Source organism: Tarenaya hassleriana, unplaced genomic scaffold, assembly GCF_000463585.1.
Source record: "Tarenaya hassleriana unplaced genomic scaffold, ASM46358v1 Cleome15, whole genome shotgun sequence".
NCBI lineage: Eukaryota > Viridiplantae > Streptophyta > Magnoliopsida > Brassicales > Cleomaceae > Tarenaya > Tarenaya hassleriana.
In genome coordinates, this window is record NW_010964923.1 from 2,425,403 (window position 1) to 2,440,774 (window position 15,372).

General features: G+C 39.5%; 4 protein-coding genes and 1 long non-coding RNA gene across 6 annotated transcripts in view; 3 read left to right on the forward strand and 2 right to left on the reverse strand.

Annotated features, from left to right (window-relative positions):
• The window catches only part of LOC104808971 (probable clathrin assembly protein At4g32285), a 3,345-nt gene extending 2,739 nt beyond the window's left edge, over positions 1-606 (forward strand). For both annotated transcript variants that reach the window (XM_010534839.1, XM_010534842.1), the window contains exon 3: positions 26-606. In XM_010534839.1, the coding sequence (XP_010533141.1) occupies positions 26-253 (228 nt within the window). In that variant the 3' untranslated portion in view covers positions 254-606. The remainder of the gene's footprint in view (positions 1-25) is intronic.
• A 605-nt stretch (positions 607-1,211) lies between these two features.
• LOC104808973 (WD repeat-containing protein 11) lies at positions 1,212-7,822 on the reverse strand. The gene is made up of 20 exons (XM_010534843.1): positions 6,749-7,822; positions 6,297-6,660; positions 6,085-6,172; positions 5,819-6,000; positions 5,589-5,725; positions 5,452-5,518; positions 5,164-5,323; positions 4,972-5,086; positions 4,817-4,892; positions 4,561-4,743; positions 4,242-4,402; positions 4,015-4,120; positions 3,732-3,936; positions 3,363-3,649; positions 3,161-3,282; positions 2,936-3,080; positions 2,740-2,832; positions 2,144-2,217; positions 2,005-2,058; positions 1,212-1,579 (listed from the first exon to the last, which is right to left on the reverse strand). The coding sequence occupies exons 1-20, from the start codon at positions 7,729-7,731 to the stop codon at positions 1,276-1,278; spliced, it is 3,906 nt and encodes a 1,301-aa protein (XP_010533145.1). The 5' UTR covers positions 7,732-7,822; the 3' UTR covers positions 1,212-1,275.
• Positions 7,823-9,624: 1,802 nt separating this feature from the next.
• On the forward strand, positions 9,625-11,670 carry LOC104808974. The gene is made up of 4 exons (XM_010534846.2): positions 9,625-9,870; positions 9,993-10,107; positions 10,203-10,317; positions 10,654-11,670. Exons 1-4 carry the CDS (start codon positions 9,770-9,772, stop codon positions 11,511-11,513), a joined length of 1,191 nt encoding a protein of 396 aa, XP_010533148.1. The 5' UTR covers positions 9,625-9,769; the 3' UTR covers positions 11,514-11,670.
• Positions 11,671-11,811: 141 nt separating this feature from the next.
• On the forward strand, positions 11,812-12,483 carry LOC104808975. The gene is made up of 2 exons (XR_771069.1): positions 11,812-12,015; positions 12,109-12,483. It is a non-coding gene; the product is annotated as an uncharacterized LOC104808975 (long non-coding RNA).
• A 1,607-nt stretch (positions 12,484-14,090) lies between these two features.
• The window catches only part of LOC104808976, a 2,258-nt gene continuing 976 nt past the window's right edge, over positions 14,091-15,372 (reverse strand). Inside the window, exons 2-4 of the mRNA XM_010534847.1 lie at positions 15,175-15,270; positions 14,997-15,092; positions 14,091-14,612 (exon numbers count right to left, since the gene is read on the reverse strand). Of these exons, the coding sequence (XP_010533149.1) occupies positions 14,356-14,612; positions 14,997-15,092; positions 15,175-15,270 (449 nt within the window). The 3' untranslated portion in view covers positions 14,091-14,355. The remainder of the gene's footprint in view (positions 14,613-14,996; positions 15,093-15,174; positions 15,271-15,372) is intronic.

Consider the following 15,372-nt stretch of genomic DNA (forward strand, 5'->3'; position numbering starts at 1 on the left):
AGTCCCCCCGCCGGCGTACGTTCAGATAGCCGATATGGAGAAGAAACAGCATCTGCTGGTGCAGGAACAGCAGGCGTGGCAGCAGTATACGCAAGACGGGATGCACGGGCAAATGGGTATGGCTAAGATCACGGGTGGGTCAGGTTTTTACCCTTCGATGCCTCAACAAGCGGCGGTAATACCGTTCGGGATGATGATGCAGCAGCAGCAGCAGCCGCAGCCTGGAGGGTACTACTATGGACCAGCACTCTGAAACTGGCTCTTGTTCAACCAAAATTGTCTCTTTTTCCCATCCTGCAGTCTGGTTTGGATTCTCATTTATGAATAATATATCATATATATATATATATACATACATATATATATATATATATACAAGTACATGGGATCTATATGTCTATTTTTTTTTTATAACGGAGCACTGCTAACTGTTATCCTTCAGACGTGTTAGTTAGGTCCGATCCAAAAGCAACCTTTGTATATGAGCCAAATTAGCTCAGAAATTACCTCCCTCCCCGTAATCCCGCCATGAAAGATCGAACACTTGATTTTGAGGTGTTAACCACCGCAACTCAACCACTCGACCACTTGATGGTGGGTTCTATATGTCTATGTTGGTTAAGCTTTGAAAGAGTTTTTCTTGTTTTGCATCAGGAGTGCAGTTTTATGTGTAAACTTTGATGCTAAATGCATAAATATGAAGCCAATAAAAAAAACATGAGCTTCTGAGTCATTATTATTACAAAACCGCTGTCTTCTGACAAAATCTGAGAAAATGATGTTTTGACTTTTGTGTTTGCTGAATCAGTCGTTGACTTTTTTATTTAATAGGTCATTTTGAATTTCGGTTATGGTAAACCGAATCAAATCTAACCAGTAATCTCGCAGAGGTTTCGATTTAGAAATTGTTCGCAAGTATTTTTTTTAAGAGTGTTAAATTAATTGAACCAGTAATCTCGCAAGGGTATAGGCCATGAAATAAGAAATTGATTTTTTTAAATTACCATGTTTTTAAGAAAGATGAAATCCAAATTTGATAAAATTCAAACCCAATCAAAAAAACGATATAAAACACAAAACTAAACTAAAATAATCGAAACTTGAACTAAATACAAAATATTCTTCCCTAGTTTAAACCTCTGATCCAAAAAAAATAATTAAAAAATTATAGTTGAATTTTTTTTTAAAAGATTTCAAAACATCCAAAAAAAATGGCTGAGAATCCAAAAAAAATATTTATCATGTGAACCAAATACATATAAACCAAAAACAAAATCAGTCAGAAAATGGCGGAGAATCCATACAGAGATGAACGAGCTTCCTCTGGTACTGCTGAAAGCATTCCACCACTGACGTCACATCTTCGCTGCTCTGTTCCAATCCTGACATAATACTCGTCGACTCGCTCAGCAACTCAGTTCGTGACTCGTTCTCCGACTCACCAGACCTGGTCGAGATCTCCGAGTTGATCTCCCTGCAGGCTAGGACGAACATTGCTGACGTGTCTGGATTCTGACGTTCCCTAACCGCTGCAAGAGCTTCCTGAAACGCTCCCGCCGCTACGTATAGTATCACTCCCCTGAGATTTCGGTTTACGTAACGGTGACCAAATTGAATCCGATATATAAACTGAGTGGTTATGATATTTTCATAACCGAAAAATCGAACCTAAACCGAATATAAAAATAACCGAAAAAAAAATCTTTAAATGTACTTCGAAAATAAGCATTTTTTATAGTTAAAAACCGAATCAGAACAAATCTGGATCCAACCTAAAACCGAATGGATATAAATTTTCTAACACTGAAAGAATACAATCTGAAATAAAGAACTGAACCCAAACGAAAACCGAAATGCTCACCCCTACCCGATATATACCCTAAACATAATTATTGTATATTTTTCTATCTCGGGTTTCATTTCGTTGATATCGATATCGGTATAATCTTTCGTTAAAAAGGAAATGAATATCGAGTTCGGGACAAGGAACAGACTTTAGCTTACCTCCAGACGTTGTGTTCATTGTGCAAAACGTGCCCTGCCCATCTTTGTAATACCCTGAAAATGCATAATAACAATGATTTTATCTGGCGAAAGTTATCGAATAAAAATACGGCGATGAATAATAAGAATCTGTCGAAACCTCGCGTAGTCAGATCCCTTCAGATGCGTCGCGGCCAATGTTGCGGAATCTGTCCAGAAACCAGAGTCTTGAAGCTGGAGAGACCCAGATGAAGTTTACATTACAAAGAAATCCAGAGATTCTGTGAATGGATCGGTGTATAAACAGGACGGGTTCGCGGGTATCCAAAATGTGGGTATTCGGCAGCGAATGAGACCGAGCACAGGTGGGACGAGACGAAGAATCCAGACCACGGATTCAGTTCGGGTTTTACCATCGGGTGACAGGTTACCCACAAGTACCAGCCGACAGTGCAAAATACTGTTTATACCTCTGGTGTTTTAGGGTAACTATAATAATATCTAGATCTATTTTCGTCCAAAATTAACATTATACCCTTAATGTTTAACTCAGATCAACAGAAATTTGAAGGTTTTTGCCAGTTTGGATATCTGAGGGTACCCAACCATCAGTTTGTGGGTACCCGAGTCTCATGAAGCCAAGGCTGAGACCGGGTATCCAAAAAACTCGGGTAACCAGACTGGGCCCACACCTACTGTACGACATGTTTAAGATGTTATAAACCCGAAATAGTTTCAAGAAGCAAAACCTTTTACCTGGGAGCATGCTTCTTGATATCTTCCGACAGAGCAAAGGAGATGAATTCCCGAAAGCGATCTATCTGATCTCACCATGTTTGCTGCAACTACCTTGGGTGATATTTTAACATCTTAGCACCCATATAAAAGAGAAAAACTTGCCTTGATCTCTGCTGATTCACAAGGTTTCAATGAATTATTGATCCATCCTTACCTTCACCGCAAGCTCGAGAAGTGATTTCGAGACGGTAGAAGACAGAGCAACTGCCCGAAGGGCGTTTGGATAGAAGTAAGAGCTGTCCGGAGACGTCGACAGTAACAGGCTAACTGCAGCTTCCAAGTTTCCGACTGAGACAAGCCTATTCATCAAAACAGAATGGTATCGACGAACTTCTCGTTACATAACCTCAAAAAATTTCGGGTAAATATTGGAACTAACTCATGTACTCGGTTTTGAACAGCCTCTTCCCCTTCTAGTTTCTCGTGCCACGGGATACGCTCATTTGCACATTCCCATAACTCTTCTTGCTCGAATGCCATTGTTCTGATCTGACCTGCGCACTGTTAACCAGACAAGCAATTCACATCGGTAAACATGTTTTTCCGGTACATAGTTTCATTTCACTGAATAACTGACTAACCAGCGAGCCATTATTTTCGGTTCTTGAAGTTGATGTTCCCTTCGATGTAATTCTCCCGGAAACAACTGTTTCGTCAAAATCCGAATACGACGCCGAGGCAAAAAGCTTCTTCGGGGACTTGTTTGCTAACTTGTTCATCAAATGGTTCATAGCATTAGGCAGTTGTAACCAGAAAAGCGCTTCAGAGACTTCCCCGAAAATTGCAGCCGCAAATGCAAATCTAGCGGCACAACCCTTGTTAACCAGACTAGAATACAACTTGGCTTTCTCATCATCGAGTAGACAACCTATATCGATATAAACATCATGGCTATTGATCAGACAAAACCTAGAAATTGTTATGGACATCAATAGGATAATGAAACTGACCTTCTGCACGATATGGTTCTAATACTTTAAGTAACATTTCCAGCACTGCAGGGTCACCGACAGGTGGAGTATCGATCATGTATGTCCGAAGATCTTTGGAAGATGAAGTTTTCCCGGGAATGAAATGAGGTCGTTTCTCGATACACGTGCTAGAAGTATTAAACCAAGCTGGTTTCACACCCAATTGCAATATCATCCGCAATGCCTACCATATAGACCGTTGTTAAGGCAGAGACCATCCATTCAGTTCATATTAAGAACCATACTACGTAATGTAATTTACCAAAGCATGAGGTATCGGGAGTAGGACAGGAGTGCATAAAGGCAGAGGACGGAATCTCTCCTTACTAGCTTTCGGATTGGAGACTTGGCTAGTCATTTTCTCGTTCCTGCATGGATTCAATTCAGTAACACATAAAAAGGCTTCACCCGGTTTCATAACTTCAGAAGAAGGAATGAAATTCCGTGTTTTCTAAAGGCGGTACATTCTGAAACAGATGCGGCACTTACACATGAACCTCGACCATGCGAAAGCTGCTATCTGTTCCAGCAATGCACAAGACAAGTGGATCGGTTTTGTCAGTTCTCAAGGGCAACCAATCGAATTGCAGTACGAGAGTGTCGGGAAACTGAGGCTGCAAAACAGAGATGGCCGATGGGTCGGGGGAATCCTACAATAACAATACAAGACATCATTACTAAGGACTTGGAGTTTTACTAAGAATGATAATGTTGCTCTAGCAAGGACAAGTAAAACAATAAAGGAAAAATGTGATGATCGAAAAAAATGATCTTTCATTTCAACTTTAGAAGTTATAAGCTATCTTACGAGATCAAGAATGCAGAATGAGTTGTCATCAAATAACACGGAAACCCGTCCTCTGCTACCGTCTTCAGCGACAAAAGGCAAAAATTTGATATTTCGGATTCCTTCTCTGTAAGTGTTAAATGCGGAGGAGTTTCCTGTTGTTACATCCCACCACCGTATGGTCCCTAACTTATCACCCGTAACCTATTAAACGAATGTCTTAAGGCATTGACATATGAGCAACAAGAAAATGACTTCCAGGGGCATGAGTACATACAACATGAGGTAATCGATAGGCCATAGCAGTAATCAATCCCTCGGAAGATATGAACGAAGGTGCTGGCCATTTTGGTCTAACCGAAGCGGAGAATCCGTCGTATCAGCAACAAAGAAATGGAAATATGCCAAGTAGAAAACAGGAAAGAAATCAACCTGAAATCTCGAATTCTCCTCCCATAAACTTCGAATACTCCTAGTGCACCATTTACCAGTGCAAAAGCAAAACTCTCAGAAGCATCATCTTGGTATCCATCAGCACCAACAGCTTCTGTGGACAGTAAGATCCATTCTTTAAGTAATAAGTTTTGAGGAACAATGAAGAGAAAATTTTAGACAATTGCTTACTAGAGTCTGAAGTTTTAGGAGAAGGAGCTCCATCAGGGGTAGCATCAGTTTTCTGTTTAGAGGATATCGAGAACTGTCTTGAAAGACTGGTTTGAACTGAGCATAGAATAGTTGGGAGGGTCCATTCTATTACAGTGAATGGAAGCGCTAATGATCTAAGCTACATGGAAATAAACTCGTCATAATTATATGAATTACAAACCACAAAAGAAAGATTTAGAAGTTAGACAAATAATGTCATAATAATAATAATAATAATAATCTCTGAGTTGTCTGAACCCAACTTACCATCACAGGGCTTTTAGTCATCGCCCATACTTCAACTGGAGCATCACGAAACAGAATGAGAAGATACCTGGAAACAATTATAACCTCTAGATTGTTTTATCACTACATTAAACCCGGAAATAAGACGAGAAACTAACCTCCCAGAAGATGAAGCCCTCAGAGCTCTTATGGGAGCTCGCTCAGGCTTTTGCAAAACTCGAAAGCCTTTACTAATTCCACTCCTAAGACAAGTAACAAAGAGCTTATTATTGTATCCACCTGTCCGCTCGCTTACCTGAAATACCAAATGCACCAGCAGCAAGATCACAAATGGGATAATACACTAACAACGATCAACTATGTATAAATTCTAAACCTTTCTCTTTACCCGGCTATAAGAAAACGAAACGAGTCTAGAATTTCCAAGCCATTTTAACCCCCTGACACTACTCGAATGAGCAGAAAAACTTGCTGCAACGGCATTTGCGGACACATCAACAACATCTATTGTCCCACCTTCAGTTCCTAAAGCTATGAGAGGAACAACTACAGCGGGCGTATTTCCTCCACCTACAAAACCATTCATTTTCATTGATCAAAATCGCGGATAATACTTGGGTAGCATAAATATCATGAGTAGAGAATGTAACTAACGAGCCAATGTTGCCGTCATTGACGGGGATGGCACAGCAAGAATAGTCACTGTGGAAGAAAGAAGCTGAAGTTGTCCAACTAAGCATATCTGCAGCAGCTTAGGGTCAGTAAAAGTGGAACAACATAAGCAGCAGACAATTTTGGAAGACAATAACAGATTATATATAAACGGTACAAACATTATCTTCAGAAGAAAATACCCCATCACACACCTCAAATGATGTATCGGATTGAGGATTTTGATTATCATTCATGGAGCTCTCTAGCTGCCTTTCACTAGTCTCGTGATTAGCATCCCCAGCTCTTTTGACAGTCAAGATCCAACTCCATATTTTGCCATCATCAGACAGAGATATCAAACTAGTCTTTGAAACAAGCAAAGCATCATGGTTGAAATCAAAAGGAGTATCAAATTCCAAATCATTGGAAAGAGCGTTCGAGTATATCTTCCTGACGTTTTGGAGGGTTGAGTCCAATTGCGAGATCAAAACAACGAGTAGGCATGGCGACGGTACAGAATTACCAATCGGAGGCATCAATTCCTCAATTCCACACAACACATGGACCTGTTCTCCTCTGCGACAGCACCAAAACAGATCACATTTCATGAAAGAACAAAAAACACAATGTGAATACATCATGATTCAATTCATGTCTGTCTTACTCTTTCCTTCGCCAAATGCTGAGTCTACCATCGAGATGAACACAGTAGAGCAACTCCTGATTTGGGTCAGGCAAAACATCTACAAACTTGGCGAACCCACGAGGCAATGCTGCTTCGTAGAGTGCAGTTTCGTACTGTAAATCATACACGACAAGCTCTCTGGGAAAAGAAACGAACAAGATGTGTTTCCAATGTGGAGAGAAAGCGAAGCGAACACCGTAGAACGGAAAAACTGCGGATGCCGGAGAGGATGACGAAGGAGGAGACGAGTTACTGCTACTGACGGCGATTTCACGCTCCAATTTCTGAAATTCCGCGCAATCGATTCGCATCTGAAATTCCTTCAATGCGACTTCATTCTCTGTGTTTCCGAGAACTTTCACGGAGAGGAGAAACCCCTTGAGACCCACGACGCAGAAATGGCGAGAATCGAAGGGATCGCGACGTATACATGACATGAACTCAGGAGAAGCGTCGTATTTCCAGAAGACGTTACCAGAATCGGTGTACAACGAGATAGAAGAGGGACCTGAAATTGCGGCGAGGACGTAAGTATCAGGCCGAGCCAACACCCAACAGAGGTCCTGAACTCCGCCGCGGCGGAGCTTCTCGGTGGTGTTATGACCATGTTTCTCGAGCCATAGGAGGACGGATCGGAGGCGGAAATCGACGAGGGCGATGCGGCCGAGACGATCGCCGACAGCAAGGAAAAGACCGGAGGAGGAACCGATATCTCGCCGGAAAGTGACCGGAGACCAGCGAACGGATGTGATAGTGGAAGGGAAAGGAATGGCGGCAGAGGAAGGGGAAGGGAGAGGCACGGTGGAGATGAGCTGGAGAGAGCGAGAGTCGACGACGGAGACAGAGGAGCCGGCGGCAAAAGCGAGGAGACCGGACGGACTGAGATCTGTGGCGGAGCAATTGCTCCGGCTCGGCGGTCCGGGGAGGATACTTGTCGCCGGCGACGGCGAAGACGGCGGCATATTTGAAATTTGTCGTTTTGTGGGGTTGGAATTTGTGGGGCCCCATGTTTGGTGTTTTTGGAGGGAGAGAGAAAGGAAAGCCAGTAAAAGCTTGGCTTTAGGCTGAAGACTCTCTATAACTGAAAAACCAAACCATTTGGATCTTCTTTCTTTTTTTTTCTACTCTCCTCGTTATTTAATAATTTTTCTTTTGGATTTTTTATGCACAATTCTTTTTTCTTATTTCAATCCAAATACACCGTATAATATATTATTTATAAATCATGCATAACGATTATGACATTTTAACATTTTATCAATAAAATTAACATCACCGAAAAAACGAAAAACGAATATATATATATATATATATCAAATAATTTCGAGGAATTAATGTTAATTTGAAATATGAAAATTTTGTCTATATAGCGAAATCTATTTGATTACTCTGATTTTTGTCACGTAATCACACATATATAACACATCACAAACTTTTATTTGAATTCATTTTGAGTCTGATCGAATAGAACCGATTCAAATTCGATTTTTTTGATAAAAAATTTATTTAAAAAAATTGACCTTTTGATTATTTTTGTATTTCATTCAGATTTTTTTTATTTTTAAACAAATTTTATATATATTATATTTTTTATATTATATGTTATTCGATTCGAATTAATTCGATTTTGATTTTATTAATGGAATAGAAATTATTATCTGATTAAGATTTATAACCGCATAGGTTTAAATGGATTTAATGGATTTAATAGATTTAGCCATTTAAATCATAATTTTAAAACGTTAAAACCATAAATAGATTAACCTAGATAATTAATCCAAATATAATTATTATTGGGTTTGACATTTCTAAAATATTGTTTTCACACCAAAAAACAGAGTATGTAATTCTTTTTTTTTTTATGTAAATAGTAAACAGTTAAAGAGAAATTCATCTTGTACATAAACTCAAACATGCAACGAGAAATAATCAACATATTCATTTCATTTTCATTAGTGAGAGGAATATAATTTCTGGACCAAAATGGTCCATATACAAAGTTGGTTTCGGGTCTAAGGTGGATGTAGTCGGGTCGAAGACCCAGAACCATCTTGATTATAAAAAAAAACATATTCATTCTCACCTTTTTATATTCTCTCTCTATCTATCTGTTATTAAGAAATTCGTTAGAAAATTCATGAAAAAAAATGTAGCAGATATTCATACAAAAGTTTTACCTGTTGGCAAGTTCACCGTAACTTTGGGGATTTACTGCGTGTTGATGAGACTGAAGACTCTGTTTCTCTCCGAGGGTTTATGAGGACAGTTTGGTAATTGAGACTTCGGAATCGTTGGAGTTGCAATGACGAACGGAGGTAACCCTTGTCTTTCGGAAAATTAGGGTTGTCTGTTTCTCTATAAGTTATAACCATATAAAATGCAAATGCTCGAACAATTGTCTCACATATCCAATATATAAATTCATATCATATATTTTTTAATTTAATATTTCGCCGAAATAGTATACATATATGATATATATATATGTATATAACAACGGTCAACACATAATAAGGTCTGAAACAAAAATCAGTTCTTAACGTTAGAAAACTTCTTATCCTGAAAAACGTTTTATCATATATATATATATATATATATATATATATATTATATGTATATAGTACTCTATTTTCATACTAAAAGTTGATTATTGTTTGTTATAAGGATCTTTTTTTTGGGGATTTTTTTTTTATTTTTATAAAACACATAAACCTTTTTGACAAGATTTAAACGAAAATTTAAAATTTTAAAAATAAAAATAAGAGGAAATAGAAAAGGATCGTTTGTATAAAAACTAGAATTAAAATAAAATTTTAAAAAATGAACTTACGAAGGAAAGGAAAAGGAAAAGCGACCACTCTTCTTTCCAAGTACTTCCCTTTTTCACTCTTCACAAAAAAAAATGCATTAATCTCTCTCACCAGCTACTGCAGCTCCTCCTCCTTCGCCGTCGCCATAGCTTCAGCTGCTGCAGAGGAAGACAGAGCGAACAAGAAGAAGATGCCGAGGCCTGGTCCGAGGCCCTACGAGTGCGTCAAACGAGCTTGGCACAGCGATCTTCACCAACCCATCAGAGGCTCAATCATCCATAAGATTTTCAGGTTTTTGCCCTCTTCCCGTGAATCTCGGATTCGTCGGCTCTCTTCGTCTTATTTACTTTCCCGGAATCTGGAGCTTCTGGTTTTGGTGGGTTTTTCAATTGTTTCCGTGGGTTTTGATTCAGACTTGTCATGGAAGCTCACAGCGCGACGACGAAGAAGAACAAGGAATGGCAGGAGAAATTGCCGGTGGTTGTCTTAAAGGCCGAGGAGATCATGTACTCCAAAGCCAATTCCGAGGTTGTTTCCGCTGATTCTTCCGTACTGGATTTTGCAGTTATGGATCTTTTCGTTTCTTAACTTTTTTGTTTCCCTCTCGATTTGGGTTTTCTTAGGAAGAGTATACAAATGCTGAGACGCTATGGGATAGAGTTAACGATGCTGTTGATACGATCATTAGAAGGGATGAGAGCACTGAAACTGGGCAGCTTTTGCCTCCTTGTGTTGAAGGTATTGCTTTTGTTGTTTGTTCAGGATCTCAAGTTTTATGACCATTGATGTTTTGCCCGAGTTTTCCCTTTAGGTTTCAGAGTCGGGAAAACTCCTAGGATGTTAAATTACGACGAATCGGAGAGTTTCAGTGAGATTGAGAATGAACAAAGCTGTTAGAAGTCTTCATTAAAGGCTCAAGCTTTTGGTTCCGGTTCGCGTTTCTGAATTATGAATAGTTTTTAAACATCGGTCCTTTGCGAGTAGTAGTCTCTATACATGTCGTGATGGGCTTTCGGGTTTTATGTTTACTCTTTGTTAAATGTTCTAACATGCTTTTGTTGTGGTCATACTCAGCTGCCCTTAATCTGGGATGCATTGCCGTGAGAGCTCCAAGAAGCCAACGGCATAGTAACCTAAGGACATACCTCGCCCCGACAATTCAAGAACCAGTTTCCACCCCTCGTAGAACAGCGGAGACCAGTTCCAATCAGCCATACCGGGATCATCAATCTCATAAATCTGGTAAACCGAACCATACAGCTAATGCAGGAATTGCTGTGAATGTAGCTGATAAGGGTGCAAATGAAAACAACAAATTGATAGCCCCTCGTGGTTATCCATCTCTACATGGATCCATACAGATGGGGCATAGCCAGTTGGCAAGACTGGACACCAGTGCTCCCACAAACTTGGGGTCGGTCTATCCTCTCTATTACGGTGCTAATAGTCAGACTGAAAAATCGGACTGGTATCAGGGTGTCACTGAACAAACTAGTGTTACACCCATAATCATTGGCATGCCCGTCGGTATACCGGTTTCATGTCAGGGTGAGAAGGCGGGGTTTCAGGATCTTTTCTCTCGTTCAACTGCTGGTTTGGCTTCTCGAGAGACGGAACAAGCGAAACTGAAGGGAACCCGAGGTGAACCGACTAAGGCAGTCTGTGATTTGTCTTTGAGGCTTGGTCCGTCATCCGAGCCCTGTGCAAGAACGGACAAGGCTTCCTTCCTAGAAGATGCGGTGTGTAGCAATGTACGAGATTGCGGGTCTAGTCAACATTACCCGAGAAGAAAGGAAGAGTTTTGTTTTTTCTCTGGGATGAAGAAGAAGGATGTCTTTGAACCAGATCGGGGTCAATGGTTCTCGAGTTACGAAGGTCAGAATTCAGATTTAAGCGTGAAAAAGCGAAAAACAATGTTCGGAGACACCCTATAGGATGTAAAGAGGGCCAGGTTTGTAATCAGTATTATGACTGTACTAGTTTTTGGGTATTCATTTCAAAGCCAAATGATTTCTTCAACAATGCAGTGGATTCATCATTCTTGGATTGTCGGGTTCTTTCTGACCCGAATGGAAAATTTTACTTGCTGAACGCCGAGTGAACTCGACGAGGAAAGAAGCGGGAAAGACTAAACAAGAAACTCAGGTAGGAAGGAACTGCCATACTGATTTTTATAAATAAATTTATTTTATTAAAACAATAATAAATAGTAAAAAATTAAAAATAAACCGAAACAGGACGGCAACCCTTTTCTCTGTATATCAACCTGTGCTCTTTGGAAATGAATCTAGATGTTAAAGCTAGACTTGTATCTAGCGATTCCTGCTTTGTGTTTTCATTGCCCTTCAGGGAAAAGAAATCAGACCCTCATTTGCCGGTATCGGGAAGAAGAAGAACCTCGATGCTCTGAGGGTTTTGCTTCCTGACCTTATGCAGGTAACAAGAGAGTAACTTCTGTTCATTTCCATGGCGATATATATATATATTTTTTTTGGAATGGCAAAGTCGTTTTCTCCATTTATGTTGTAGGACAGAGGAGCTCTCAAGATGATGTATGATACAGACAGGAGTAGACAACGAGACGAGACCCCTTTGTATCAATGCTTGATGTCCACTGCTACTCGGGTGTACGGAAATCACTTGTCGCTCTCATTTGTCGGAATCTCTCTGTGTGTGTTGTTCTCCCTGTCAGGTGCCCTCTTCCATGTGAAGGGTCCCGAGATTTCTTGCAGGAAGGACAATTAGTGTGTGAACCACCAAGTGATTCTTCTTCATTTGCATTGTCACATTGTAACAGATCACTCCAAAGATTCTTCTTCACGAAAGCTTTCGCCTGAATTCTTGTGGGGTTTTTGCAAGTAACTCATCGAATGATTTTGACAGTGGGATTCATCTGTCTTCTCATGTTGTACTGCACCCGAAGCTGTCACCGACTATATACTCGGCGCGGCCCAGCCCAGCCCGACTCGTTCCGATCTGAAAAAAATTTAGTTCAGTTCAATCCGGTCTGTTTTTTAGCGAGCCATAAATATATCAGTCCAACCCATATCGTCTTAGCCCACGAACCAAACGAGGCAGCCCGCGAATCAAATATATAATTTTTAAAAATAAAATTTTAATACTAAAAATATCTAAAACTAATTTTTATATTTAAAAAATATTTAAAATATAATAAAAAATAAAATTTTAAACAAAAACAAACTAAATATGTAATAAAAAAATATAATTTGTATATAAAAATATTAAAATAATAAAAAAAAACAATAATTTTTTTTTGGCCCGCGAACCAACCCGGCTCGTGATGAACTGGCCCGTCATGAGTCCAGTTCGTGATGGACTGGCTCCTTTGGCCCGGTTTTTTTTTTACTTAAATATTTTGAGCCTCGGAAAAATAGGCCCCCGTCCGACGACTCGTTTTACATCCCTAATCGTTTTTACAAACGATTCGAGCGGTTCCTTAGAGACGTGAGCAAAGACAGTTTTTGTGTGTGTGAAAATTTTGACATTTCACCCATTAATGTAATGAAATGGACGGTTCGATTTTGTCTTGTAGATCTGAACATTGGTGCATCATAAATCAATGGCTGCGATTCGTTCTTTGAGATCGAACGGGTAAGATTCGTTCATATAAATCAACGGTTCAAATTCTTTCTACGAGATCTAACGACTCGGATCAATTGAACAGAAATCAACGGCGCAGATCCTTCCACTCAAGAAGATCCAACAGTTCACATGCTTATAAAGCAATTGTCCATTCGATCAGGAATCATATCTAAGCCGTTGATTACATAGATGTATTGTGAACCGTCCGATCTGAAAGATTGAATCAGAACCATCAATTTAGATGCTTAAAGCTGAACCGTTGGATCTAATAGAAGAAGTAGCCTCCCCCCCGTGCACGCCGCTTTGAACATTAACCGTCCGATCTGCAGAGCGATTTTAACCGTCCATTTACATGTAAAAGCATCTGAACCGTTGGGGATCTGATAGGTTAAATCGAAACCGTTGATTGTTTTTTGAAATTATATGAACCATCGGATCTAAAGTGGCGAATCTAAACCATTGGTTCGTGCGAATAAACATAAACAGCCCGATTTATAGCAGCGGATCCGATAAACGTTTATTGACCGTTGGATCTGGTAGATCATGATTTCATTCAATTAATCAAATTATGCAATACTTTATAATCTAAAGTAGGAGTAGCCTAGTTCGGTTAAATTCGTATTTGATTATTTCGGTTATATCATTCGGTTTTTATATGAATTTTAGATCGGTTTTATTTCGATTAAATTCAGATTCAGTTTTTTATTTATTAAAAAACTCAATTTTTGAAAAAAAAAATCAATTTTTTTATTATTTTTTCGGTTCGATTTAAATCCGATTTTTTTGAATTTAGGAAAATTATAACTGTTCGACTTTTATATTGCATTTGATCCGGTTACGATTATATCCTATTCGATTTGGTTCAGTTAATAAACAAAACGATCACCCATCAAAATTATGAGCAGGAGTGGAAATGAAAAGAACACGGTTACAGTTTTGGCACCAGACATGAACACATACTTGCCAAACTGTCTTCTAAGGGCTACCAAAGAGACAGAAACAGTGAAAACAGAGGAACAATCTTTTCCGTGTCGTGAATACGATCATCGGGTTTCGCCCGAATCTCATTTCTACATACTCTTGACATCCGAGGACTCAAAACCGCGCTGCAAAAACCGTGTCAGATTCTCGATTCTTATCAAATATGAACACACAAATATCAGGGTCTGTTCTCTAGTCAGCTCTGGTTCTACTTCCTCTCGAGATTCCTCGCTCGAATGAGATATTTTTGGCAGATCCTTTACTCGCAGGTTGACTGATCCTCACTCGGGGAGTTCCGTCCTTAGGCTTCTCGGTATCGGTGTGATCCTTTGTTTGTATATTCTTACACTGAGGAGAATGTCTGGTCGGTGTCTGAACATGACTCTTCGAAGCTCTGGTTCCTTTTTTCTCCTTGTTCCTGTTTATGGTTCCGATCATTTCATCATTGTCTGCATCAAGAAGAAATCACCAGCTTCATTGTGTATTAAGAAAGCCGAAATCCAAAGATTTCGACTCATTTCAGAAAGGGAAACACATTTCAGAAGAGGGCCTTTGAATGATTTGCTTAGTGCATTGTTTGTGAAGAGAAAAAACCCGAAAATTTCGTTTAATTATACAAACATTTTATTCCCCAAAGGATACATGTTGAAATAAGCCGAACCATTGTAAAGATTAATCCTTTTGGCATTTATAAAGTTTTCCACAGCGAAATACCGATCTCGGTCCATAAGCATATCAAGAATTATACAAAAGGCATAAAGAACTGAGAAGTAATCGTTAGTTAAGCCGAAGCTATCGGGACTAACTCAGTTGGAAGAAAACTTATATCATACCGGGACTAGATATGACAGCACGCGGACGTAGAATCGGACTGGACTTGGTGTTGGATTTCACTTCTCCATTAACTTCTCGATGAATCTTACCGATTTCTGTATCAGCTTCACCATGTAATGTAAACAAAAAACCAGTTCCCTAAGGTTATGCAAAAACCGGAGAGAAAGAATTTCAGACCTTTGGACATGGAGGCCGGGGGTATGATGACACTTGGTATGTAAATCTTCGGAATCTTGGGCACAGATATTCGGGGATTTTCATCTTCTTGATCGACTGCATAGGTTAGAAAGAAAGGATCAACCAATTGATTCAAGCAACGAGATTTTTTCGAAACTAAATCAAGAATCACATAAACAGGACAGGTTCGATCGGAAG